This window comes from Kryptolebias marmoratus, linkage group LG21 (assembly GCF_001649575.2).
Source record: "Kryptolebias marmoratus isolate JLee-2015 linkage group LG21, ASM164957v2, whole genome shotgun sequence".
Lineage (NCBI taxonomy): Eukaryota > Metazoa > Chordata > Actinopteri > Cyprinodontiformes > Rivulidae > Kryptolebias > Kryptolebias marmoratus.
The window spans coordinates 18,865,989-18,892,459 of NC_051450.1; the positions used below are offsets into that span (position 1 = coordinate 18,865,989).

Consider the following 26,471-nt stretch of genomic DNA (forward strand, 5'->3'; position numbering starts at 1 on the left):
TGTTGCTAAGCTGTAAGGATGTAATTTTCTGTAAAGCTACCACATATTCAACATATAAAACAGTCAAACACTTCCACTGCAGCTGTTTTTATTTAAGGGCACCATTACTGAAAATAAAGTCTATGAAGAAAGACATAAGAGTCTAATGTTAGTGTGCATTAGTGACTCTGTAATTTGTCCTTCAGGAAACTGGTCTTTTATGTTTGAACTGTCCTTCACACGATGGTTAATTGTTTAGAGTGTGTGTGTGTGTGTGTGTGTGTTTGTTGTGTCGTACCCACGTAGAGCTGGCTGAACAGCTCTAGCCGTGTGTGTCCCTGTGCCGGAGCCAGCTGAGACGTCCGGTACGTCTGGTCCAGCTGGAGGACGGCTTCTTTGATGTTACGCTCTGCCATCACGCGATGCCACTGGTCGTCATTGAGAGGCGTAGCTGAGTGCACCGTTAGCTCCACAGGTCCATTTCCAACATCGAAGGAGAAGGAGATCACCTTAGGAGCTAAAGAAAGAGAGAGACACAAATCTTATATAAACAACGTGACAGCACTGGAGCTTTCTGAATCCCCAAACTTCATCTACTCTGTAGGTAGATGAGCATTCAGTCTGTAATCTAATGGCTCATTTGTTTCAGAGCAGCTCGTTTGGCTTGTAGAGACTTTAATTTAGAGATACTAGAGCACACACAGCTTTGGACGGGACTAATCCCACAGGCCGTCGATAGGTGTCAGGACCTGTTGGTTTTGCATAACAAGACGCTGTGTTGCAGCGTTCCCCGGTTCTGTTGGGGATCAAGAAGCCATCCGTCGAGGGAATAAATGGAAAACAGAGAAATAGTGTCTCTATTTATTCAGTAACGTAAACTTTCATTATCTTCATCTGACTGGATTTGTGAGTGGTTGTGTGTGTGTGTGTGTAGGTTACGTTATGGGAGATTAAAACTCAAGAATGGTCATTTATTTTCTTTGAAATCATGTAATTTAATTCCTAATTTCTTTAATTCCTTTGATACTTCAGAAGACCAAAGGAAGTCAGTGATATTCCAGATTCCTTATTCCCTGGCCATGTAAACATCTAATTATCGCTCTGAATTCAAAGGCTTTTGCTTGCGTCTCTCTCTGTGTGTGTCTGTTACCAAAATAGCTCACTGCCACAGCCGAGTGACCTTAAAAAAGACTAAATGGCTATAACTCCGTCAATTTAACAGATATTGTGCTAAAATTCGGTGTGATAGTAGCTGAGAATATTTTTCAACACATACCCGGAGTGTGATATCTCACAAGATAGCATGACATTGCAACTATAATTATTTTCAAGATTTTCTCAACATAAAACGATCTTAGTCTGAAACTTTGGCATGGAACGCAGTGGGCGTTCCTTCAAGGAAGACTTTTAATGGTTTTTCAGAGATGCCCATTCCAGATGTTTCTGGTCTCATGGTGCAGGAGTTACTGTTATACAGATTTTGATAGATTTTATGTATAAACACTATATCTGTGCTCGTTGTGACAGAAAACAGTTTATCTTATCTGCAGTTCTTTGTCTAATTGATGCAGATATATACCTAGCCTTTCGAAAGCCAGATGTTTAAGGACACAAAAAGGATGCATGACTGAAAAAACAGTTCTGTGCAGAAACATGCTGCAGCTGAACAGCTCGTCTCATACGTATTTTTTCAGCTGTCAGATTCGGAGCAGCTGTTAATTCTCTGAACGCTCGCTGCAGCCAACATATTAAGGACTCCGCACGAGGCGAGGGGTCAAAACAACAATAAAAAGATTTATTTTTGCTGCCTGATAAACAGTTTTGCTTTCACATATTATAGGTTTTTAGTAATCCTTGTGCATTCCTGGTGCCGCATTGTTGCCGCTGGCCCCAGCGTGCTGCAGCCATACTGATAATAAATAGTTCTTTTTTACTGGTTCATTATGGCTTCATTTGCCTCAATGTTTCAGTGAATAACTTTATGTAGTGGTCAATAGGGAAATGAATTTTCTTCTTTTGCTTTGCCTGGTCAATAGACCTGATATTTTTCTTCTTCCTTCATATCACTTTCTTCTAATTATATCTTTCATCATACATCCGCCCCTCTATTCTCCAGCCGTGCAAATTTTTAGGTTTTTCTGTTCTCCGAGTTTGTTCATTTTGCTTTAACTTTAGTTTTGTGCTGCCTGCTCTTTCTGCTCTTGTTCATTTACCCACTGCAGCTGCCCTTGACTCTGTCCTTCCTTAGCTGTTACTTCATTCTTATTTTCTTAGCAATTTGGAGCAGATTTTTTTTTTTTAAACAGTGAAAATAAAAGGCAAATTACCTTCTGGTTGCAAACCATAAAAAGACTGAATAAAAAAGGCCAGTTCTGTAAATGAGGTTTTAAAACACATAAATTAACAAACTTATGTTAAACCAGCTTAAATTAGCACAACTTGTCTGTTAATAATCAGAAGTCCACAACACATGTCTCATTTTAACTAAAAATTCCAGGTCGTCTCATAAATCATCTGGTAAATTGAGAACAATGTGAATGGGACTTGTTCTGATTATGTCTTCTTGTGAAACTCCAACTAACATTAAGAGACTCTACTCTTCTGCCCTGATTCCCAACGGTGCTGCGTCATGCCTGGCAGAGTCGTGAGACGTAAGATTTGGTTTAAGGAGAAACTAGTAGAACTGACAGCAAATTGCAGCATAAAACTTAGTAAATATGATTCATTTAAACATGCCCATCACTCGATTTTGTTCTGAGGGAGAGAAATTTTCAAAAACACACGTAACACTGCTGCAAAGATCACTGTGTCACCTTTTAAATGGTAATTTACCACAGAAGCTATCATTATTTTATCTTTAAACAGGTTTTAACAGATGTGTAAATGTAGCCTGTCTCTTTGTCTCCTAATCAAAATGTCCAAACCTTGTACATATTGGGTATGTACTGGGTATTTCCTGTGTACAGACAGGTGATGTACCTGCTGTGTAACAGGTACATATCCTGTAAGTACCAGGAAAGTATTGGGATGTGTTATGTCTTGCCACTGCTGCTTTTGCTTTTGTTTTTATATTTATATAAAAACCCCAACTTTATTTCTTATTTGTTTTTAATCATTTCACTGATCTGCTGTAACTCATGAATTCCTCAGCTGAGGGGAAGTTCTGTCATAGGTGCCTGTTGTCACCTGCTTTCATTAAAGCTGTATCAGTGTTAGGCAGGCTAAAACACCCTCCTGTTTGAACTTAAGATGGAGGGTATAGCACTTCATGATTCATCTGCTGCCACAGCAACAAGAGACATCTCCTCTTCAAACTCCTCCAGCCTGACATGCACCTGCTTGCATCCTTTCTTCTTCTTCTGTGACACACAAAGCTCCTCAGATTCCCAGTCTAGCTGCCAGTTGAAGCCAGGTCTCTCTTTTAATCTTGCACTAACTAAATATGTGACTAATACAGAGTCTGAAGCTGATCTATCGCTTGAGTGTCAGGGACAAACAAAAACACTGGCTGACAGTATTTCTGAACAAGCATCATTACTGAGAAGGGTCTAAAAGGAGAAAGGCAGATGAATGAATCAATTTTTTTTCAACACTTTTTCTTGTTAAAAATTCAAGGCTATTCATGAAACATTCAGGTGATCCAAGCCTAAAGATTCTCAAACTCATTTCTCTTTTTCACTCACTCATCTATTCCCTTTTTTATTACTTCTTAAATAAAAATAACTACAGAGAAAATGTCTCCTCGCTGAAGTCTGTCTGAATGTGCCGAGTACTCAGTCGGTTTAGCAGATATTAAGCTAAAAGTTGGTGTGGTCGCATCTGAGAGTAATTAACACATATTTGCAATATTGCACAATATTATGCATAACGTTATTACAATATTTGACCAAATTGACTACAGCTCCATCATTTTCCAACATAAGATAATCTTAGTTAAATCTCTGCATTCCTTCAAGGATAGGAGGGGCGACGTAGCTTAATTTAAATTCTGAAAAAAAGCCTAACACAAATCACGTTTTATAGGACTAAAAACAAAGCTCCAGAAAGCCAGTGTAATAACAGTGAACGTTGTGTTTTTCTGTGTGTTTGTGTGTGTATGTTGTTTCATCATCGGTGCAAAGCAAAGTGCACGCCCTACAAGTTTCTTTCCACAGGCAGAAATAAAAACTGGAGTCCCCCAAGAACACAGAGCACGCCTCATTTATCTGCACGGCTGAGAGGGATGTCACGAGGTAAATGTGTGTGTGTAATTGTAATTTTGAGTCGGCATGTGTGCATAAACCTTCGCATTAGCTTGGAGGCTTTTTATTTTTGATATTTGGGTTTGTATTTATCGTTTCATACGGAGGCTGACAGAGCCAGGTTTTAAATTATGCGGCAGCACAGCACAAGCGAATGATGATAAATAGTGAAGAAGATGTCTTTGTGTGAAAAGATCACCATGTGTGTGGGAGAGGATATGTGTACTTGCGTGTTTGTCTAATGTGAAGTTCAATTTAGCTGTTCTTCATCTATTTTCAGACGCCTGGCAGAGTGTTATTGCTTCCATCTCCTTTCTGTTATACTCACTAATTCTTTGTTGTTTGTCTCATTTGCTTTGTTAGCCTTTTGCTTGAAAAGGCAGCTAGAACAGACTGTACCCTTTAAGGATTTAAACACAAATCAAATTTGAATCTGCACAGTCAACCTGATACTTTTCAAGCTAAACTTTAAAAATTAAAGGGCAACAGGCACTGAAGGATTACTGAGTTTTAAACTAAGACCATCTTCTGAAACTGTTTTAGTCAAACCCTAAAATATCATTATGTGCCACCTCATGCAATATCTTGCATGATTGCTTAGTGTTGTAAATGACTGCCACACCAAATTTAAGCTAAATATCTCTAAAACTGACCAGTTTATGGTCATTTTTATGTTTGCTAAAATCACTTCGCTATAGCGACCCTCTTGAATCAACTTTACTCCAAAAATTAATCAGTTGTAGCTCTCAGGCTGGTGATTACTCTTTGAAAATTTCTTTAGAATCCCTTCAGTAATTTATGAGATATTTTGCTAAATGTACAGACAAACACACATGCACACAGGCACAAACATTACTGCTTATGGCTACAGGCCATATAGATGCAAAATGGCTCTTTAGATGCAACTTTTTTATGTTTATTATAATAAAAAGCACATGCTCAAGATGCATATAATCCAGACCTTTTTGGTGGAGGTTTAAAATAAATGTTTGCTTTTTCCACCCTCAGTTTTAACTAGAAATAGTTTTTATCAAATCAGAGTTTGAGAAAACGATACGACCTGGTTGTACAGTTTGGACAATGACAGTCTTCTAAGCCAAGATGTCCAGTAAGAAGAAGCTGTCCTGTGCTGGATACCTGAATAAAATTTAACCCTCCGGGTAAGACAGACATGAGGAATGCAGCCTCTTGAGAACTCAAAAAGTAGCACATGGAACATACTTTCCCTCGAGCCGCAGAGAATTCAAAAAAGTCAAGCAACTTTTCATTTGTTGCCAGCCCAGTTCAGATAGTTCTGAATAAGATGTCAGTGCTTCCTCTCAAAAATCTCATCCTTTACTATAAAGATTAAAAGAGGAATATAACTTTGACTCTGCTGAGATGGAAGAATCTTGTATTATTTTATTTTTTTTTGCAGGGTTTTGTGAGTGTCTTAGTGAGGGTGTGTTTCAGCGCTTTGAGCCCCTGCGATGGCAAAGCCGTGCTATTCTGGTTTAATGCTGTCATTTCATGCCCTCGCTGGATTGTAGCAGATAGAGTTTTGCACCAGCGAGAGGGCAGAGATTATGTGTGTGTTTAAGTGTGCGAGTGTGCATACGAGTCATTTTGCCACTGTGTGTCTAAATGTGTGCTGCGGGGCAAAACGCAAGATGATAGCAGAGAGGATGGGGAAAAAAAAAAAAAATCAATGTGGGGGCATTTCAAAAGCCTTGGGAGACACACACGCACACATGCACGCACAAACACACTGCAGCTGCTACTGTCTAAATACTTAGTCTTTGTCTTCACAAGTTTGGAGAAAAAAAAACAAAACATCAGGCCTCTAAAAGTATTCTCTCTCAATATTTGCATGCATAATAATGACAGCACATAGTATGTTTTTGCAAGAATAAATATGTAAAAGCCTGAAAAAAGCATGAATTTGACTTTAAGCAGGAATTGCAACAAACTAAAGAAACTACGTTTTCTGTAAGAATGCAGTCTGAATGCTAAGAGCCGAATGAGTTTGCTGAAATCTGCTGAAGAAGCTGAAACTAAATTGTTTAAGCTGAAAGAAGTAAAACACAAGCTGAAACCTAAAAGGAGCAAATTGCTGCCTAAAAGCCAAAAGCAGCCGAATGCTAGTTAGATACTAAAAATAACAAAAGGCCAGTTTAAAGCTAAAAGCAGCAAAATGCTTGCTAAAAGCCAAAACAAGCAGTATAGCAGCTCAAAGTAACATAAGATGAAAAAAAAACTGAAGCAGATTTCAAAAGGGAAGATTGAAAGAACTGAAATGATGTTGATGTATTTTTAATGGAGAAAATATTTGTTAATAAAGGTAAAAAGTATTAAACTTATAAAAACAAAGAGTCGTAGCATCCATCACCTGAGTTGGTTCAACATTTTATATGAATGGCTAAAAAAAGCACAAAGCATGCAGAAGTAGTCAGACTAAAAAAAAAAACAGAAAACAATAATGTGAATGCCTATCAGCAGTCACACCATTAAGAAGCTTTTGAAGCTTTTAGACAGCAAGTGCTAAAAGCTCACCTACTATTTAGTGAAAAGGGTAACTACAGCATCCTCACGGTGTAAACTGGTCTGCATTTTGATACAAAATGGCAGCCACACCACCCGGAAATGGTCCGGGAGAAACTCTGACCTGAATGTTCAAACCCCCTCAGAATCACAATGAGATGCACTTAACCACGCAGCCAAGCTGTGCCAGGAATCTCCTTCACAGTGCAGCTCTGTGATTAATTTGAAGAGATTTTAAAACTCTTGGTGAGAGTGGCTTCACTACAGGAGCAGAAAATTTCATTTGAGCTACAGGAACAGATTATACATGCCTGTTATGTGACATGTCAGACCCATGTCTGTCTCAAAAAAGACTCGAAAGCAGCGAAATCTGTCCTCCTGTTTAGTGTTTAAAAAGTTTGCTTTTCCTCTTCTTTTTTTTGTTTTTTAAACCTTACTTTGAATTATTTCGCTTGACATGTTTCTGAGTGTCTAGCTGCAAAAACAAAGAGCTTTGTGGGTAAAAATAGATAACTTTCAGTAAAACCACTGACAGGTCTTTGCGATGCTCCTCTGTGAAATTATAGGTCTTGTCTTTTATGCAGACGGTATATTTAACACATACCTGTCTCATAATTACTGATGCAAACTAATTGTCTGCTTCTTTCACATGCTGTAATGACAAATATCTTTTTTCTTTTGTAACAAATTATTTTGCTCATGTAAATCATAAGAAAAGAATCGATAGCAGAAAACGGATAGGGGAAAAATACAAGAAAACAAAACAAATCAAAATAGATACTTATATATAATTAGTAAAAACTGCACATAATATCTATTTGTTAGTTTGCAAAATAAAAAGGGCTGGGAAGAAGTATATACCTATTAAATCCTACCCCTTCTCCACCAATTATCAATTTATTACAATCTTGCTTTTTAAAACATAAACTTCAATGCAATAATATATAGAACATATACGCTAAATAAGACAGAAGTTAAAACTATCATAATCATTATATGGTACATAATTATATCTATACACATATACACAATTATATATTTACTAAATAATCATTCCTTGAATGCATCATACTCCTTATCTTTATATTTATATTTAAATATCACGTCCTTATAGCTCTTTTTAAATTTCTTTAAATTTGGATGTTGCTTAGTTTCCATGCTTAAACTCTTCCATAGTTTTCCTCCACCCACTGAGGCACAATAACTTCTTTCTGGTGGTGTGCACGTGCATAATGTTAAAGTTGCAAAAACCCCCTTATCAAACTTTTTCAGGAGTATTTTTCATATGTTCTTTCCCACTTCTGAAACCAGGGTTTAATTAGCTTTCAGGTAGTTTCACACCCTAGATTAGGTCATACTTTCTGAAGCACTAACTCTGACCTGTCAAGTTTTTTTTTTTTTGCAGATCTCTCAGAGTAACTTGTTGTTTTCTTATTATCACCTCATAATTCTTTGTACCTGCTTAATCCTGTCCAGGGTCACAGGGAGCTGGTGCCTGTCTCCAGCAGGTGTTAAGTGCTGCAGGTCAGCAGTTCATCACAGGGCAACACACTCGCACACCTCGGGCCATTTTAGAGTTGCCAATTAACCTAACATGCATGTTTTTGGTCTGCAGGAGAAACTCCTTACAGAAACACACCGGCTTAGACTCAAACCTGAGACCTCCTTGTGATGCAACGGCGCTAACCACCACACCACCACAAAGCTGAAGGCATCCCATTGGAAGGCTGAGACAGCTGCAGCTTTTTATATTTCAGAAACACATTTTTAATTAGAGACCTAGCATTTCTTGAAGAAATGCATATCACCCCCCAACCTTTCATGCCAGAGTTTTAAAGTGAGATCATTTTCTGATGAGAAGGGGCAGCATTATGACCATTCTACCTCAAGTCATTATCCCGCCACATCAAATTTTAATCCAATATCTGTAGATGTAACTGAGTTATAGCCAGTTTTATGTTGCTAAGGTCAGTTAGCTGGTAATCAGTTGTAGATGCACATCCAGTGTTTCCTTTCTGGAGTTTCATTAATATCTGTCCAGTAGATTATCGGCTATTTTGCAAACAGACATGCAAACACAGGTATGTGCAAAAACATCATCGCCCTTTTACATTTGGTGGCGGGTGATATGCATAACTTTGGTTTTGCTGCAGAAACCAAGACCATAAGGTGCTTGTTTCTATACCTAAATAGATTTTTGAGGAACTAAAATTCCTGAAACGTTTAATATGAATCCATTGCAGATTTTGTGACAGTTCATCTAAAACACTCTACATCAATAGGATTCCCACCTTGCAGCTGAAACCCTACGGAGGATTTGTTCATGTTGATTATAGCAGTTTGACATTTTTTTTTTAATCTTGTCAGCCATTTGGTTATTAAAACTAACTTCCAGTTATTCGAAAAAAGCACAAAAAAACTATATTTGAGTGAATTATAATTGAATACATGAGTGCTAGATGTTTTTAGATAATCCCGAGTGTGTTTATGTGTGAATAGTAGAGGAGTTGATGTGAACCTGCAGACAGTCTCTGTCTGGAAAAGACTTTTTGTCTCTTCAGAGTGATGTACCCAGTGAACACTGAAATACAAAGACATTTACTCTGTTCACAGACAGCACTGCATCACTCAGTGTGTGTGGGTGGACTGTACGTCTGCGCCGTGATGGAAAAGGTTGTGATTTTTTCCACAGATTAAAATGCCCCTATTCACAAAAAAGAGAGAGAGAGAGAAAGAGTATGTATGAACAAGGACTTGTGTTATGTCATTTCTGAAAATGGTTGAATGGTTAAACAGAGGTTCATAATGGACATAATTATTGTGCACACCAATTACCTTAAATAAATGATTGCTCTCCCTTGCAATCACACAAAGTGTGTGTAATAATCAGGAAGGCAAATGGGTGTTCCTGGTGTGTGCTTGCATAAGCCTGGTGTCTGTGTGTGTGTGTGTTACGGGGTACACCCCAAACTGTCAAACCAACACACTCCACTAGATAAAGATTCAACTTACAAGTATAGACAGACACACAGAGAAATGACTCTCATGCAGCCACCGAGCCACTCAGAAGTGTCTTACATTTGAGCTCCAGGCGGATGAAGTCCGTGTTGCCCAGGTTTTCCAGAAAGACGCCGTAGGGAGCGCTCGTCTTGAAATAAAAAGAGATGTCAGCGCTGGTCTCTCCCTGAAAAGTGGGGAAATGTAGGTAGGATGACGGAGTGGTGAATGATGCAGCATTCCAGTAGTTATCTGTAAAAGAAAAGCCAGAAAAAGACAAATATAAGAAAACAGTTCTCTCCAGGACTTACAGTATCCTCCCTTTTACACAGAAAACATTTCATTAGATGTTCTAATCTGATAAGAATAACTTAAATGTAGAAATTTGTTATTACACATAACTATAAATACATTTTCTCCTCATTCAAAGCCAATAAAGTATCTCATATTTATTAATCTACTGATTATTAATCTTTATAAAAATATTTCAAAACCCACAAGTCTCTCTTTATTGCTCGTCGCCGAAGGCAGAGAGGGATAATGTGTTTATTTGTCTGTACTATTAGCAAAATATGTCACGAACCACTGAATGGGTTTTACTGGCTAGTTGCAACCCAGTGAATTTTACAGATACTGAATGAAGATTTGGCATAGTAGTAGCTGACACTGATTCATAGCACATACTCTGACTGCTAACAGATTAAGCAAAATATCGCAATATGGCATGAGATTGCAGAAAATATGCACATGGATTCCTTTAAAGAATGGCAGAGCTTTTAAATGTAGAAAGGTTTTTAATACAGCCTCCAATTTCCATCAGGTTCAATAACATTTAATAGAAAGCTCACAAAAAAAAGCAGATAATTGCTTTTCTGTGAATGAGGACCTGAATGGGACACGGACAAAAGGTTCGAGGATTTCTGATAACTTTACTAATGACATTAGAATGAACGGAAACCAGAAGCAGCTAATGAAGACAAAGTGGCAGCACGCTAAGCAGCTGGTGATGAACTATCAGACTGTGGTTGATGAAGTGACTCCCTCTGCTGTCTCCTCTCTCCCCCCCGCCTTACCCCCATCACTCAGGGAAGATGAAGAGTAAAGTGTTGGGGCAGAGGAGACGGCATGCTGAGGAGAGACAACATGAGACTGTGTGAGGAGCCAGGCATGGCTGGGCGACACGATCGAATATTGAACGCTGGATGGAAAAGAGGAAAGGAAAGTTGTGCAGAGTGCTGGTGAGAGGAGGGCGAGAGGAGCAGGTGGAGGGGGGGTTAAGATGAAGAACAGTGAAGGCTACTGTGGTATCAGCTGAGAGAGATCTCATGGATGCCTCGGAGGATTGGCTTCAGACTCACACCTGGACAACAGCTGTGCACAGAGGAGAAGTGTGAGGGAGCTCAAGAACAGTCTGTGCCAACGTGTTGGCTTGGCTACAGCTAATGATTAAATTAACCGTTCATAAATCTGTCAGTTTAAGAAGAGTTTAAAAAAAAAAGATGTTCATCTCTTCACTGGGCAAATGTTAAGGCAGATCTTTTGAAGTGGGGCTCTGTGGAAACTAAAAGCTTAAACAGGTTTGACATATCCCTATAGGTTTTACCAGTTTTAAACCCAAAAGTACACAACATAAACAGAAAGAAAGCAACTACATTTTCCCAAATCTGAAAAATAAAGAAACAGATGTTTTTTTCCTAATAAAATGATGTGTTTATGCTTTACAGAACTTCAAGTTTCTGTTTAGCAACAAACGCATATATCTGCTTAGCATTTCAACACTGATCTGTTTGTGCTTGGGCTCCCTTCTGCGTGTGAGAGCATTCAGATGTGTGTCTGTATGCCTGGGAGTGCAGGTATCCAGCTGAGTTTGTGTGTCTCCTGGTTCTATGAGATAAACATCCTCCAACAGCAGCTCCTCCTTTCTCCTTCCTGCTGCACATCCCTTTACCAGGGGCAAGGGCAGATAGCAGCCAAGCACGCACCAACACACACCGACACACACAGACAACATCCCACTGATGATGTCTCTTTGATAAGTGTGTTTGAAGTTGAAATATTGTTTATTTCTACTCCGCACACACAGCCAATTCCTAAACGGAGCTAATTCAGGACCCAACATGGGCGCCTGCAGAGGACGCTGAAACAAATAATGATCCGTATTCTTTCTTGTTTCATCCCCAAAGAAAGAAAAATCAGGATCACATGACTGGCGACAGCAACATGTACATCTAACAGGAACAATTTGCCATACAATGTGCCACTATAGTAATGATGGGTTTCCACATATAAAGCAGAGATGTGGAACAAAACAATACATTTACACACAAGGATTTCTGCAAAAATGGCACAAAAATACAGTGCTGAAACGAAACAGTGTCATGCACTTGGACAATTATTTGTATTCACTGAAGGAGAACAAAGGAGCTTGAAGCAAGAGAGTAAAAAAGAAGGCTGACAAAGATTCAAAAGCGAGAAGGACGCTTGGATACAGCGCTGCAGATTGGAGGCGAGCCCTGTTTTTCAAGGAAGAGATGGAAAACAGGAGGGAAGAAAAAGACGAGGAGGAGAGCAAAACTGCTCAAAAGGGATGCATGATGTGAGAACCGAAGGAGAATAAAGAATTAGTGAGCTGATAGAAACCCAGTGTTGGACAGAAATCAGTGTTAGAGGAATACATGCCGAAGCCAAATGATGAACCTCTGATTTCTCCTGTGCCAGAGTCGCAGATGTAACTGTTTGGCCGAGCACTGCGGCACATTCATCACTCTCCCATTGAAATGTTTACCAAACAAATGTTTCGAACACTATGAAAAACAAATATCAGCCTGCTAATTATGATTTCTAATAATTCTTTATAGAAACCAAAGCTATATTGTTCTGTTGATTAAAAGAAAAGACCAATTTCAGACAACAGGCATCATTGTTGCTTGTAGGATTTAATCTGGTCTACAATCCAACTATTTTCCCTTACAGAGTAGTAAACTTAGAGTAGAAACAAATAATAAAGAAGAAGGTGGTTTAGAAAAGTACTATTGGTGAAAAGCACACCTTTTTTTAGACAAACTATGTCTCAGATTGTTTTTCTAAGCAGAAATTTCCATGAAATCATCTCTTTCATGCCCTTGGACTCTGCGTGATGGAAACATGGACTTGGCTTGGACAATTTCTGATGTCCATTCAGTTTGTCCGTGGCCCAGCAGGGACAGCTGGTGTAAGTGGGCTAACAGGGCCAAGTCCTCCCAAACATTAACAAATAAAGGCCATGCATCCCTTCAGGGAATCGCCCACTGACTTTCATGTCAGCATTTAAGGCTATCATCATCTTAAGTTGGTCAAACCTTGTAAAAAAGAAATGTCACACTAAAAGTATGTGTTGTGAATAACTTTCAGCTTCTGCCACGTCAAATTTTAGCTCATTGTCTGCAAAATTAACTGGGTTATAGTCATTCTTGTGTTTTGAAAGGTTGGTTGGCTGTGGAAGACATCTTGATTTAAGATGACATCAAAACTTAATCAGCTGTAGATGCACGTGTATCCAGTGATTACTTCCTGAAAGTTTCAATAACATCCACTCCAAATAATGCCACCATCATTTCTTACTTAAAATTACTTCACAGACGTTTTCCCACCATTTACCTTCGATAATCTCAAGTATTATTGCAGAAATATTACTTCAAATAAAATGAAAAATCCAGTCCAGAACACTGTGTACCTGTCTGTGTGTTTAATTTTACCCAGTTAAAATTAAAAATACTCTCGTTTCGGGTGGAGGTGGGTGCGGAAGCGTCCATTTCTCTCATTTAGTTATTAGACTGGACTGTTTTCATGAGACAACCTCGCCCAGCAGGAGGGAGATAAAGGGCAACAACTTTGTGCACCAAAAAAAAAAATACAATAAATATTAGGCAACACATAGCTCCATAGCTACACATCTTTCTCCACTGAAAATATAACGCAAATTATAACATACGTGTGGCTATTGATTCAGGAAATGAATCTGGCTCACTAAAAGTTAGCTTCTGCTACCACTCTGTTGTTTTTCCTTTCTCATTTCTAAAACTCTAACCTGAAAGATGGTGGGCGGTATGCATTCCTTCAAGGAATGCTAGTGTTGTTAAACTCTTATTTTGAAGTTGAGAAACTTGCCTTATGAAATGTCATTGATTTTTATTAGCATTTTAGCACAAACAACTTTTAATGTACACGACTAAAAGAACACAGCCAAAATCCTTTTCGCAGCTTCTGACCATATTTAGCCGCTCTTCATATGTGTTGTGTTCTTGGATCCATCGACTCATTAACCGAAACACTGTGTCACACAAAACACTGAAAACAGCTGTTGACTTAGAGACAAAAACCCAACCCAGTGAACTGTGGAGGATGACATGATGTGAGTCTGGGTCTGAAAGCTAAGTGGCTGATTCATCCGTCTGCGCTTGACCAGATGGGTCATATGCCAGAAGCAACAGATGGCGAGGATGACTGTCTGCACTGATGCAGGTCATTAATGTGGACGTTTTCAGACATACAAACAAAGATGGGTAAAATAATGTAATGCAATACAAATAATGTAAACAGCTGGTGGACAGAAAAGGCTAACAACAGCTCATATCCTTTACACTGCGCCCACTGCGTTACTGTAAATTCATCTCGTCTTGAGTTATGTTGGAGAACATACACACTGTGACACCTATTTAATCTTTGATTCCACTTCTTATTCTTCCATCCCATGCACTCCAAGTTAAAGTTGTCGAGGAGAGTTTTGATCTAAGTTTAGCCTCATCTAAACAACGCGCCCCCGAGGGCACGGCTCAAATATGATTGTTGAAAACACTTGAACTTATATGCAGTTCTGCAAAGAGCTGAAGGCTGGCACGTCAAGCGAACACTTCTTCCTTAATCATTTTTTAATTTCCACAGAGACTTGTTTTTCTTCCCATTTGTGTAATTGAGCCATCTGCGGCCTGCCATTTTATAGGCTAGGTATAGTATATGCAGGGTAAATGTAGCATTTGAATATTCGGGTAATTAGTTTGCGTCTGTCATATGAGACCTTTATCAATCTTGTTGTGTAATTAAGTTGCTTGTCATACATTTTTAGCACTAAACCATCAGAGCTCAGAGCGGCATAAATAGAGAAAAGACATAAAAGAAAGAAAAAAACCCACTTTTATCTTTTTTGTATTTTCCCCCAATCTGTCATTAAATAAAAAAGAATACCAATACTTTATAATAAAAAAAACCCCACATAAGACTGGATAGTGCAACAAAGTACACGTAATCTTGAAATCAGACAGTATTGTTGAGATTTTCTTTCAGAACAAGAAAAATGCTTTTAGAACACAAGAGTAAAACAAAAATATTGCAATAAATTATACATATACACACACACATATATATATATATATGTATATAGATATAGTTGCCAAAAACAATGAACTAATTTTGTTTTAAATTGTAAATAAAGGTCTAGCATTAAAGCTTTTGCCCAATCTCGAATATTGAGATTTTTTGAGATGTATCAGCACTCAGAGTATGTGTTGTGATGGACTTTCAGCTACCACTACATCAAATTTTAGCTCAATATCTGCACATCTTTTGTGTTAGCTAAGATCAGTTAGCTATGGCAGCCATGTTAAATTAGGTTGACTTAAAAATCTAATCAGTTCCAATCAATGTTTTTCTTACTTTCTGAGAGGTTCATTAAAATTATTCGAGTGGTCCATGAGATTTCTTGCTAACAGACAAACAGGGTCGACTTCAAAATGTTTTAGGCAAAGATACAGAGTTTTGTGTTGCATTCAAAGGAGATAATCCTTAGCTACTATCATGACAAATTTTAGCTCAGTATCTGTGAAACTGACTGGGTAATAGCTATTTTTATAGTTTCTAAAGTTGCCTAGCTGTAAAAAACATCTTTAATCAGATGGATTCCAGAAGTAATCAATGTAGATGTACATCCAATTTAGTGTCATTAACATCTGTTCAGAGGCCCATGAGATATTTTGCTAACAGACAAAATGCACACAGACTGACATGTGCAAAACCGTTTTCATCTGCAGCCAAAAGGTGAGAAGCTTTCAACGATAAACGTAGCTCTGCTCATATAAATGTGAGCTTCTGGGGATTCTGGAGTCATTAATGACTGCACTTAAAAGATTACCATAAGGTTGTCTCTGACAGAAGAATGTTTTTGATTCATGCCACATTATGATTATTTCTTCTTGATATATTAAGTGCAATAAGAACGCTTTGATGTTTTTCATGTTTGATGCAATAAACAAGTCTTAGCAGCAGTGAACGGCAGAGCAGAATAGCTCTCATCAAGTGCTGATATTAAAGTTATAAAACAGAATTTTTATGCCTCAGGAAAGACAGACAGACTATAACTCTCTACAAGTTATTAATGTGAGAGTCAAAAGTTACATGAATCTTGAATGACAGTCTCTTGTTAATCCAGACTCCCAAGTCATAATTTGAAAGAAAGAAAGAAAAGCAGCATAAAGATGAGTTAGAGCAAGAGTTGGAGAGGAGGCTTGAGTATATGAATCAGAATGCGCATAAAATGGAGACTAAATTACTCAAAAATATCACTAGATTAAACTACGTTACATAGAATTATTAAAACATTTTTCTGTAACTGTTAGGCTGTAGATTTAAACATGAAAGCTCAAGTTGTAAATGCCTGCAGTGACATGCTGCATTTATCTTAATTTTTAAATTTCATAAGCTAATTTGAAATATTATTACAATTAAATGCAAATGAATTACCTTCAGGTAGATGTTAATTTGATAAGTCATTACGAACAAAATAGTCACAAAACCTCTGTAGTAAAAGACTTAAAAGCAATAATTTAACACTGATCCAAACATCGGCACCATTCCCAATTACTCCACTGCAGAAGTTTCATCAAAAATGACAATTTTAAAGACGACTTAATACTTTTGATATTTTGAGATTCAAACAGGAGGTATCATGAGAAAACGACAAGAATAATGAGTTGTAGTGAGCAAGACTTTGTAATGACATTGCTTTTTATTTTTCTTATTAATCAGAAGCCGAATTTCCCAAAACATCAAACATTTTAACTCTCTAATCAGAAACCTAAACTGGATTTAGGCTGTCATGAGGCAGGCCTAGTTAGACTCAGATTAGCAGGTTTTTCCTGGATTTTTTCCTACTTCTTACAAAAAATTAAAGTCTAGGGACTGTTCATCTGCAATAGTGATCCAAAACAACTTATTTTGCTGTCTTGTCCACTCTGCCTCATTTTTTAAGCACGCACTGCACAATATGCTGTCATGGTCAGGTCTATGGACTAAACAGAGAATGAGTGAAATAGCAGCCAGAGTCCAAAGAAAACCTTTGAAATATCTTTTAAAAGACAACAAGGATGTTGGTCATGGAAGCAAAAGCTTTTGTAGACTCAATCTTTTCCGAAACTTGTAAGAAAATAGGAGATTTTTCCATTGCTGCCTCACTTATATCCGAGTGAGCTGTGTGGAAACAACTTGAACAATTATGACTTTTTGTCATGTGCATGGCTTGTAAAATTGTACTCTAGGCTGTGCACATTGTTTTTTTTCCCCACCTCATGAGCTGCCCCCACATTTACGACATAATCTACTGGAGTACACTGTAGAAATGAAAATTTGGTAGATCTTGACCACTTTCCAATAATACTTAATGATCATCAGTGTGGTTTAAAGACCTGGTCATGAGCCTTGGATGTTTTCGGTCAGAGGAGGTGTCAACGTCCAGCTCTAGAGCTTGAGACAAATTTGAGACGCACAGGAGGAACTTGCAAACATCAGAGAGAAAGGCTTCAGCAGGAGCTTAAACTATGAATCTTGTGAAGCATCGGTGCCTAATTGGTGCCAATATGTTCTTAATAGATATCTTGCATTTTCACCAGTTTCCACTCTCTCCCTGACAGTACTCCGTTTGTTGACTGATGATAAAAAGGCACACATGAACAGATGAATTCAAGTGTTGCAGTGGTATCAGTTACAAAGGCTCAAATGAATACAAGGCAATTCATTAGTTTTGAACTATTCTAAATGACCCCGTGTAAGCTTCGATTTGTGGTCATTCACCAAGCTGAGCATGCCTCAAAGCAGGTCCATGACATCATAATGGAAAAATATCTGTATGCTGCTTTGCTTCATTTGCCATCTTTTATTTTCACTTCCACCAATTAAAATGTCCAAACCCTTTTAACATCAATAAACGGGACTAATTTCTCTTCGTTTGCCTGTGACTGTATAGGCTGCCGTTAAACTAGCCATGGAAATGGGCTTCATTAATGCCAAGGCACGTACACAGACACACATATGCATAGCCCAGAAAGTTGTGCTCCTCTTCTCCCTACCATACACACACACAGATACACACACACAGTCCACCTTACTAAAACTTTCCCTTACTGCACAAGACATTAGTCATTTGCATATGAAAACCCATTATATGGCAGCCAATCATCATTGCTCTTATTGAGACAGAGCTCCATGCACAGTATGAAAAGCATCAATCATACAAGGAGTGCCTATTCACGTGTGAAATTTTTTAATATACATTTAATATGCCTTAATGGGCCAGTGCATAATGTATGCTCTATGTTCCGATGTCTTGGCCAACACTTTTGGAAGAAAAAAAAAAAAAAATTTAAGTCATCTTCATTTTAAACTTTGTTAATTTAGTCACTTAATATAAATCTGGATGACTCTCTTTATCTTTTGCACAGACAAGGAATCGCACAAGGATAACTGAGTAAGATTAAAGAGAACAAAGCTTCATGTGAGGGACAGAACGATCCATCATTAGTAACTGTGTTTGCCACATTACAACATGATGGACTCCTAAAGACACAAACAGATGTGATGTCACGGGTCATTACATCATGGTTTGTTTGTATGTTGGCAGCTCCGTGATGAAGGGACATTAGTGAGAGTGGCACCAGGTTGTCAATGAGCAGGGACCATAATCAGTGTGACACCGTGGAGAAGGAGGGGCAGGTGGTCGGTCTCGCTCAGCACCCATGACAGAACCGGGTCACTTCCTGTCTGTTGAATGAATGAACACGTGGACTGATTGAGACAGAAAGGAAAGGGGTGAAAATTTAAGGAAAAGAATAAGCCATATCTATAAAATTCCAGGCTATATTTCTTTGTATTTTTGAACCCAGCACTGCCTCTCTAGAGTCATAGCTCAATTCTATTATTCCCCTAAGTATGAAAAATGAGCAGTCAATAGCCTCCTTTATGAGGCATTATTCTAAAAACCATGCTGGGTTGCCCTAAAGATTCATGTTTGCTTTTCTTCTATAAAGGATATTACTTTACACAAAACCTTTGTAGCAGTATGGTAAATTGCAGATACTGTCATTTCTTCCTCTCTTATTTTTCCTTAGGAGAAAGAAAAATAAAGAAGTAAGAGAAAACCCAAAGTCGGAAGCTCTTTATTTAAACACCACTGTTCATACTGGTATGGATCTCTGAAGGTTTAATGCATTTTCCTGGCTCAAATCAAATTACACAGTTGCCTTTTACTGTAGTTAGGAGAGTTTTAAGTCCAGGCCACTATCAGGGGAGACAGGAGAAACCCTTCATAACAAAGCCTGAGAGATATTGGGCAAACAATGCATCAGGTTGCCTGCAAAGAAAGTGAAAAGATTTCAGTGCAACAAGTACCGGGCATTTGCAGCTTTGTTATTTGAAGAGCATCAGCACAAACAGACAGAGGAGATTCACAGCTTTCTTTTGTGAGGCAGGATGATGACATATAGTTACGAGCTGACAAGCATCAGTCTTTGTGATCTTCAAGTTGGCTTGACACAACTGGGGCTCACACAGAAAACAGGGGTTGAGGAAACTGAATATCCACCCATAGGAGCTACTTCTTGTGGCTCTCTCTTGCCTCGGACTTTTAAGATTTTGTGTTAAAGCCCGTAAAGATGAAAGAGAAATGCGAAATTTAAATGTTGCTTTAGAATCGATCGCAAGTTATGATAAGCGGACGTGGCCGAAACGCCACAAAAACTCCCAGAAGATGAAGTGGAACAGCTCAGATCATGAGTTATTTGGGAAGTGATCAATATCACAGCGTTGCAAGATCTATGAGTGTCTTCCAGCACACCCAAAGTCCCACTGAGAGCAGAGTACCAATATTGATTATAAGAACAGAAGGGAGGAGAAACAAGAAGAATTAAGCGAATGTGCATGTTTTACTATCTGAAATCTGATGTTCAGATGAGAAATAAGGACAAGCACATGACTGAACACCGATGCTTGGATGAAAACTGTTGAAAACATTCAGACACACAAATTACCAAATAATTAAATTACTGCACCTAAAATTATTGCCAAGCTACAGAAATATTTCACAGAAGAAAAAATAAAGCAGCAGCTCCTCTGAATATTTTGCCCAAACGTGAAAACGAACAATGTGTTATTTTCACACTTGAGTGCAATAGTAGCGGTTCATCTTTCATACCTAATTGCTATCTCATAATAACAGAGTTCTTTTTATTTTTTTTTTTTGAGCATCCACGGTAAACTATAAAAGAAAGTGTTTTTTAAAGCTGCATGAAGGATGTCTGAGTAAACTATAGAGTACAGGACACACATAAGGGCAAACGGAGCCGAGTATTTCATGAAAACCAGTATACAAACTGAAATATTTCATCTTATTGTGTGATTTGAGCTAACAGATGAGTTCAGCAGCCTGATCTGTCATTTTTTTTCTTCGATTCTACTGATTTTGCTGTGCTCTAAATATTTTTGGGCTCTTGTTGCTTTCGGTTTACCTTGGAAGTTGGAACTCAAATTTGGAAATGACTTCAAACTCAATTTAACAGTATTCCAGTTGCAAGTTGGTGCTCAGTGACCAGGCTAACAACCATTAGCAACACAATCCAATAACAGTGAATTTCTCAACGTCCTCTGCATTCCCATACTGCACCAACATGTTCACCTATAGTGTTGATATGGTACTATGTGTGCGACTGGATCACTGATAAAGTGGAAATAAGATTTTCCTGCAGCTATCACAACTTTTCATGCGTGAGGCAGCCCTATTAGGTTTTGAGGTTGGGGGCGGTCAGGAATCTCTGACTGTCCAAGTCAGAATTCCAACTTTAGGAGGCGTTGCAGTTTATTTCTCTGACCTGGAACTTGGAAATCCTGACTTTAGAGTAGAAATGTAATGCAGCACATCACTTTCGGGCAGTGGGAGTATAGATTAGGACATATTGCTCTTTGTGTAGGCGCCTGCACAACACACGCTTCCAAACGCTGTCAGCAAATAGATAGAGGAACGAATTTATTTATAATTTATCTGCTTTAAAGTATTGTTCTGCTACTGGCTGCAACTTTCTGAAGAGACTGAGATTTGGCTAAGCTAGAAAGCTGCATTTGCAAACACTGACTGCTTAGTAGGCTTTTAATTTCCATTGGGATTAAAGAAGCAGTCAGTGTTTTTTTTCCAAGTTTCAAATTACACACAAACTCTTGCTTGTGTAAATTACTATTGCATGGTTGTTAAATTGTGAAAACACCATTGTGACACTTTCTGATCAAATAATTTAAGCAGAGATAAAGTAATTTAAAGCACAACAGAAGTTCTATTTCTTAAACAAATCTCAGTAAATTATACATATATTAAGGCTTCTATGACAGACAGCTGTTTCAACACCCTGCTGGAGAGCAATTAACTGTTTTTCACAGCAGTGAGTAACAAAACTGACCTTTTATGCCCCTGATAGTCAAAAGCAACACAATGTAAAATGTGGGACTTCTGATAGGAGCTCTGTTCCAGAGGCTGACGATGGTCCCTTCATTCAACCTTTGATGTGAACTTCACAAAGGTTATTCAGTCTCTCCAACCAACTGAGAATTAGTTTGAAAATGAAGCAGCTCCTCACCGCAGACGACTTGGAGAAGGTCATTAACACACACATATTGCTTCTCAATTAGGCCACTGTAACTGCAGCCCCCCTGCTTCATGCAAAGGTCGCCTTTACCCCTGTGGCTAATCCATAAATGCTCACACCAGTTTTCCCCTCCACCCAGCAACATTTTCTCTGAAGTTCATTATAAGATATCACTGATACCAACGAGCACAGAGCAATTTAGCTCTGGGTTACATTTCTAAAGACTTTTTTTCTTGTTCTGAACTAAAGAGTCTTGGCTTCGTTTATAACCCCTCAATGTGTTTCACGTGTTCCAACTTTCAAATCAGCTGAACTTTAGCAGTTCAAAGCAGACAAGTAGTTTTAAAACACACTTTTCTGACTCACCGAGAGCTTGTTTTTTTGGGGCAGGCCTATAATAATCGGAACCTGCATGACCACATATGACAGTATGCAAGTACCAAAGACCAGGTCTATATAGTTGTAGTTATTTTTAAAGAAATTAGATTGTTTTGAGGACAGTAAAAAAGACTGTTTTAAAGGCAGCTGAAGCAATGTGTAGTCACTTATTGCAGCAACACAAGAGAGAATGGAGGACTTCTATTTCCCCCAAGGATCCAGCTCAGCTTCCCCTCACCGACTGATGAAAACTATCCAAGCCGCAGGTGAGGACACAGCGACCAGGATGAGTTCCAGTTTTAGCCTGAGGAGTGTAAAGCATAGAGCTTCCAAACACATAGGGAAGAGGAAAGAAAAAAGAGAAATCCTCACAGCCATGTGGAGGAAATCAAGGGTATTTTTGTTTTGACCTGCTAGTCCAGAGAATAGCCACTTCATTTACAGCGCTGGGAAAAGAATTTCCGTTCCTTGACTGTTTTTTTCTGGCTACACGAAGCTCGGTGGTTTGCAGCTTTGACCACCGTCTCTGGCTGTAATACTTCTGCTCGTGGTTACAGCTGCGGATGGAAGGTGCTCCCTTAACGAAGCAGCCGGATGCAGAGCAGCTTCCTTGGCCAACAGCTGCTCCAACCACTGGCCTGGGCTCCAACCGTGGTTGAAGCCTGACCAGAGCGGGCAGCCTGCTACCATACAACTTATTTCTAAACATAAAAAAGGGTGGAGCAGCTTTTGGAGACAAACTTTGAAACATTGTGGTGTTCCTAACTTTTCTTTTTGATTTTAGCTGATATAACAACAGAGTTTTTTAATGTGCGTGACTGGATGTTTTGTAAGATAGTGTTGTGTTTAAGTAAAATAATGATTTAAAAAACAACTGAACAACACATTGTTGTGCTTTGAAAGTGCCAGCAATTAGACCTTAAGCGTAATGAGATGCTTTTCAGCCAGAGTTTTAAACTTTTTGGTTTACTGACAAAAAAAGAAGTAAATTATGTGAGTGAGAGCAGCTTTATTGGGAGTTTGGTCATATTAGCCTTCATTATATGAGCTCACATTTGAGCTGGAGACTTTTTTTTAATCACTACTTTCTTCTTTGAAGGCTGCTCTGTTCTGCATCTATGCTGGGTTTGGGGTCCACAATGTAATGCCATTACTCTTCCGCAACATTTACCCATGTGCTTGACTGCCTTGTTTTCCATTTTATTTTTAAAACTTTATTTATTTTAACATATCTATTAATTTTGGACATAAAAACACATATATACTAGTCAATTTTAAAGTAAAAATGTGTTCTATGCCCTTTAAGATTTCCATTATTGGATTATTTGAAAATAAACTATTTCTGACTAAATTTGTTTGGCATCAATCAAATGCAAGAAAATAATGGAAATTCTTCTAATTCCCCTAATCCCCACAGTGATTTCTTCAAATTACTTCCCTTTTTTTTGGACACCATTCACATTTAAAACTCATCAGAATTGAGGTGCTGGAACCAGAAAAAATTCAATGTTTGCATGAAAAAGCAATCAGTCTTTTCTCAAAACACTTGCCAGCTCATTTTCTGTAGATTGACTAAAAATCCACCCCCAGCTGATATTCCAGGGTCTTGTTTCTCGTGTAGCTCTTTACGTGCGCCGTTACACACCTGTACAGTTTTGTTCTTATCCGAGTAAATCTTCAATCCTGTCTGTAGCAGAGCGAGTACATGTTTATGAGTGACACAGTACTTACTATCGCCATGGCAACGGAGAGGTCCAACGGTGAGTTTGGCCTCCGAGCCCGGTCTGTTTGTGTCACCAACGGTAACCTGGCTGACCGGCAGGTGTTCTTTATATGTCAGGAGACCAGAGTCTTCTCTCCTGGAAAAATACGACAAATAAATAAATTCAAATCCATCTTACAAGTCTTCTCTTGGCTGTTTAGTTTAGTTTAGATAAGTGTTTAGTTTGTTCATCTGTCATTTAAAAAAAAAACAAAAAAAAAACACTTTCTTTTCTCAGCTCAGTACAATTCAAACGCCTATATAAAACACAGCTTAAATAAATAAACATTGCATTTGAGATTACTGGCCAAAATAATTAGTGACTGTGCCAACGCTACATTTCATTAACATCTTGTTGGTTCTGAAGTGAAATAACTCTGGTAAGTGATTCTAAATGTGTAATGATAAAGATGAGGCTCAAGCTGAAGTAGCAAAATTGGTGTTTAACATTTGTTAGCAATGTATAAATTTTCAAAACCTCAGCATCTGTGCAAGATTAAAAAAAAGGCTATTTTATGTATGTTACAAGTAAAAGCACAATTTGAAGTAGGGGGATTATGACATAGTATAAATACAGTACATCTGTTTTGTTTATTGCATCACATAATGTGCTAGTTGTAATTATAAAAACTGGTGTTCCACTTTTTCCTCTGAGCTTAAAGTTTAGAACAACTGATCCAAAAGTTTGGTTTAGGGTCAAAGATTTTATAAACTGTATCTAAACATCCAACCTGAACCTGGAAGTTGAAACCGGAACAGATTTCATGTAGACTGGATCCAGTACAAGTTAAAAGTCCTGCCTCCTCTTCATAAACAAACAAAACATTGGCTTTTGTAAAATAAAGAAAACACAGCAGATATTTAAGTTGCTTTACATAGTTCTTACCATTCATTTTTCTAATATGTTTAGTGGTAAATAGTCCTCTCATGCTTAAAAAGAAAGGTCATATGACACAATGAGCGTGTGCAGGGGAGTAGGTGGGACTTAAAGCCCTACATTCCTAGTGGGCAGACTCCGGTTCCAAAAATACTACATGGAACTGGGCCCTTCTGGCTTCAATTCCCAACGAGAAAAAGTGGGGACACTTGTTCTATAATATATGCAGTCTTTGTTATGAGACAAATTGAGAAAGATGATCCCCAGAAAACAAATTTCATTTTAAAAAAAGCTGTGAATATAATATTTTTTGTGTAGATCAGAAATTGATTTCAATAGAATTATAATTGTTGAGGCAGTTTATTTTGCCATTACACTCTTTATTAAAAAGGCTAATTGGCAAATATTGCACACTTGGACTTGTTTTTTTTGGTGGGGTGGGAGGGTTGTCACAAGTCATGGCCACAGTTACTTTGTGGATCGAAGGCTGGAATATTTGGAAATCATTCCTGTATACTATGTGGACATATGTGGAAGTATTTGTTGCTCAGGTTTGTAAGGCTACTGCAGGAATTAAAGAGTTTAAATTCAGATGCACATTTAGTCACACAATATCATTTCATTGGACATTTATTTTTATTTTTTGCCTATTATTGCATCTCTGCATGGGGTCTAAATGCCACTCAGAAAAAATAAGATTAGTTCATCGATTTGCCAAATTAATGTCATTTTAGTTCATTTTCTTTTGTTTTTGTTTCTTTGCACATTTTGACCAAATGTTTAGGATTCTTCTGCTGCAGAACCATATCTTGTTGTCCAGTAAATTTTCTTCCGTCTGGCTGAATAGAAAACAGAGAATGCTGGTGTACACCTCTGCAGTGACCCTTCTGATTCAGTCAGCAGTGAAAATATCAGGAAATGTCAGTTTCCTTGTTCCACTGATGACATCTATGCTCAGACTAGCCTGTTTGTATCCTGAAGTGAATCCTCTGAGGTTCTGGCCTAGTCTCCTCTTGATCTCTATAGAGGAAACATGTATGTCTACATGCTGGAAAACATGCTTGACTTGCTGTGCAAAGAAAAATATGTTTTTTTCCCTCTTCTGTGACCATAAACATCTACAAAAAAAGTTATACTTCTTGTTTCATTAGCTCAGTTTACCGCCATCTGACAGTCTTTTTCTTGACTACTTTTGAAGAGGCCTGCTCTTGAGTTTTTCAAACAATTATTGATGTTTCCATGATAGTATTTTCCGCTGATCCTCAAAAACATAATCCTCACTTGAATGGTCACCTTTTTAAGCCTAATATTTACTACAAACAAACAGCAGTTGCATGATAGTTACTGTGCTGCAGTGCATGGTCTGAAAAAAAACAAATGCAAATTTTTTTTTAAATCTTCAAACAGGCAATAACTGTCAGAAACAAAAACTGTCTCAGAAACAAAGACAGGAAAACATCAATCACCATTACTAGTGGGGAAGGTTTAAGGTGGCGGGTTATGTAAAGCAAGGCAGGATTTGTCACCTCCAGTTTCACTATACAACCCCTGGCAAAAAGTATGGAATCACCAGTCTTGGATGAGCACTCATTCAGACATTTCATGCTGTAAAACAAACTCAGATCAAAAACATGATACAATAATAAGGTCATTCCAAAGTGCAACTTGTTGGCTTTCAGGAACACTCAAAGAAATGAAGAAAAAACATTGTGGAAGTCAGTAAATAATACTTTTATTGACCAAACACAGGGAAATAAATATGGAATCACTCAATTCTGAGGAAAAAA

The 26,471-nt window shown here is 38.1% G+C and overlaps 1 protein-coding gene across 3 annotated transcripts in view; it reads right to left on the bottom strand.

Annotated features, from left to right (window-relative positions):
- The window catches only part of cntnap2a (contactin associated protein 2a), a 322,102-nt gene that overhangs the window by 33,548 nt on the left and 262,083 nt on the right, over positions 1-26,471 (bottom strand). For all 3 annotated transcript variants that reach the window (XM_017428430.3, XM_037973045.1, XM_037973044.1), the window contains exons 17-19: positions 23,777-23,904; positions 9,819-9,989; positions 278-496 (exon numbers count right to left, since the gene is read on the bottom strand). In XM_017428430.3, coding sequence (XP_017283919.1) covers positions 278-496; positions 9,819-9,989; positions 23,777-23,904 — 518 coding nt within the window. The remainder of the gene's footprint in view (positions 1-277; positions 497-9,818; positions 9,990-23,776; positions 23,905-26,471) is intronic.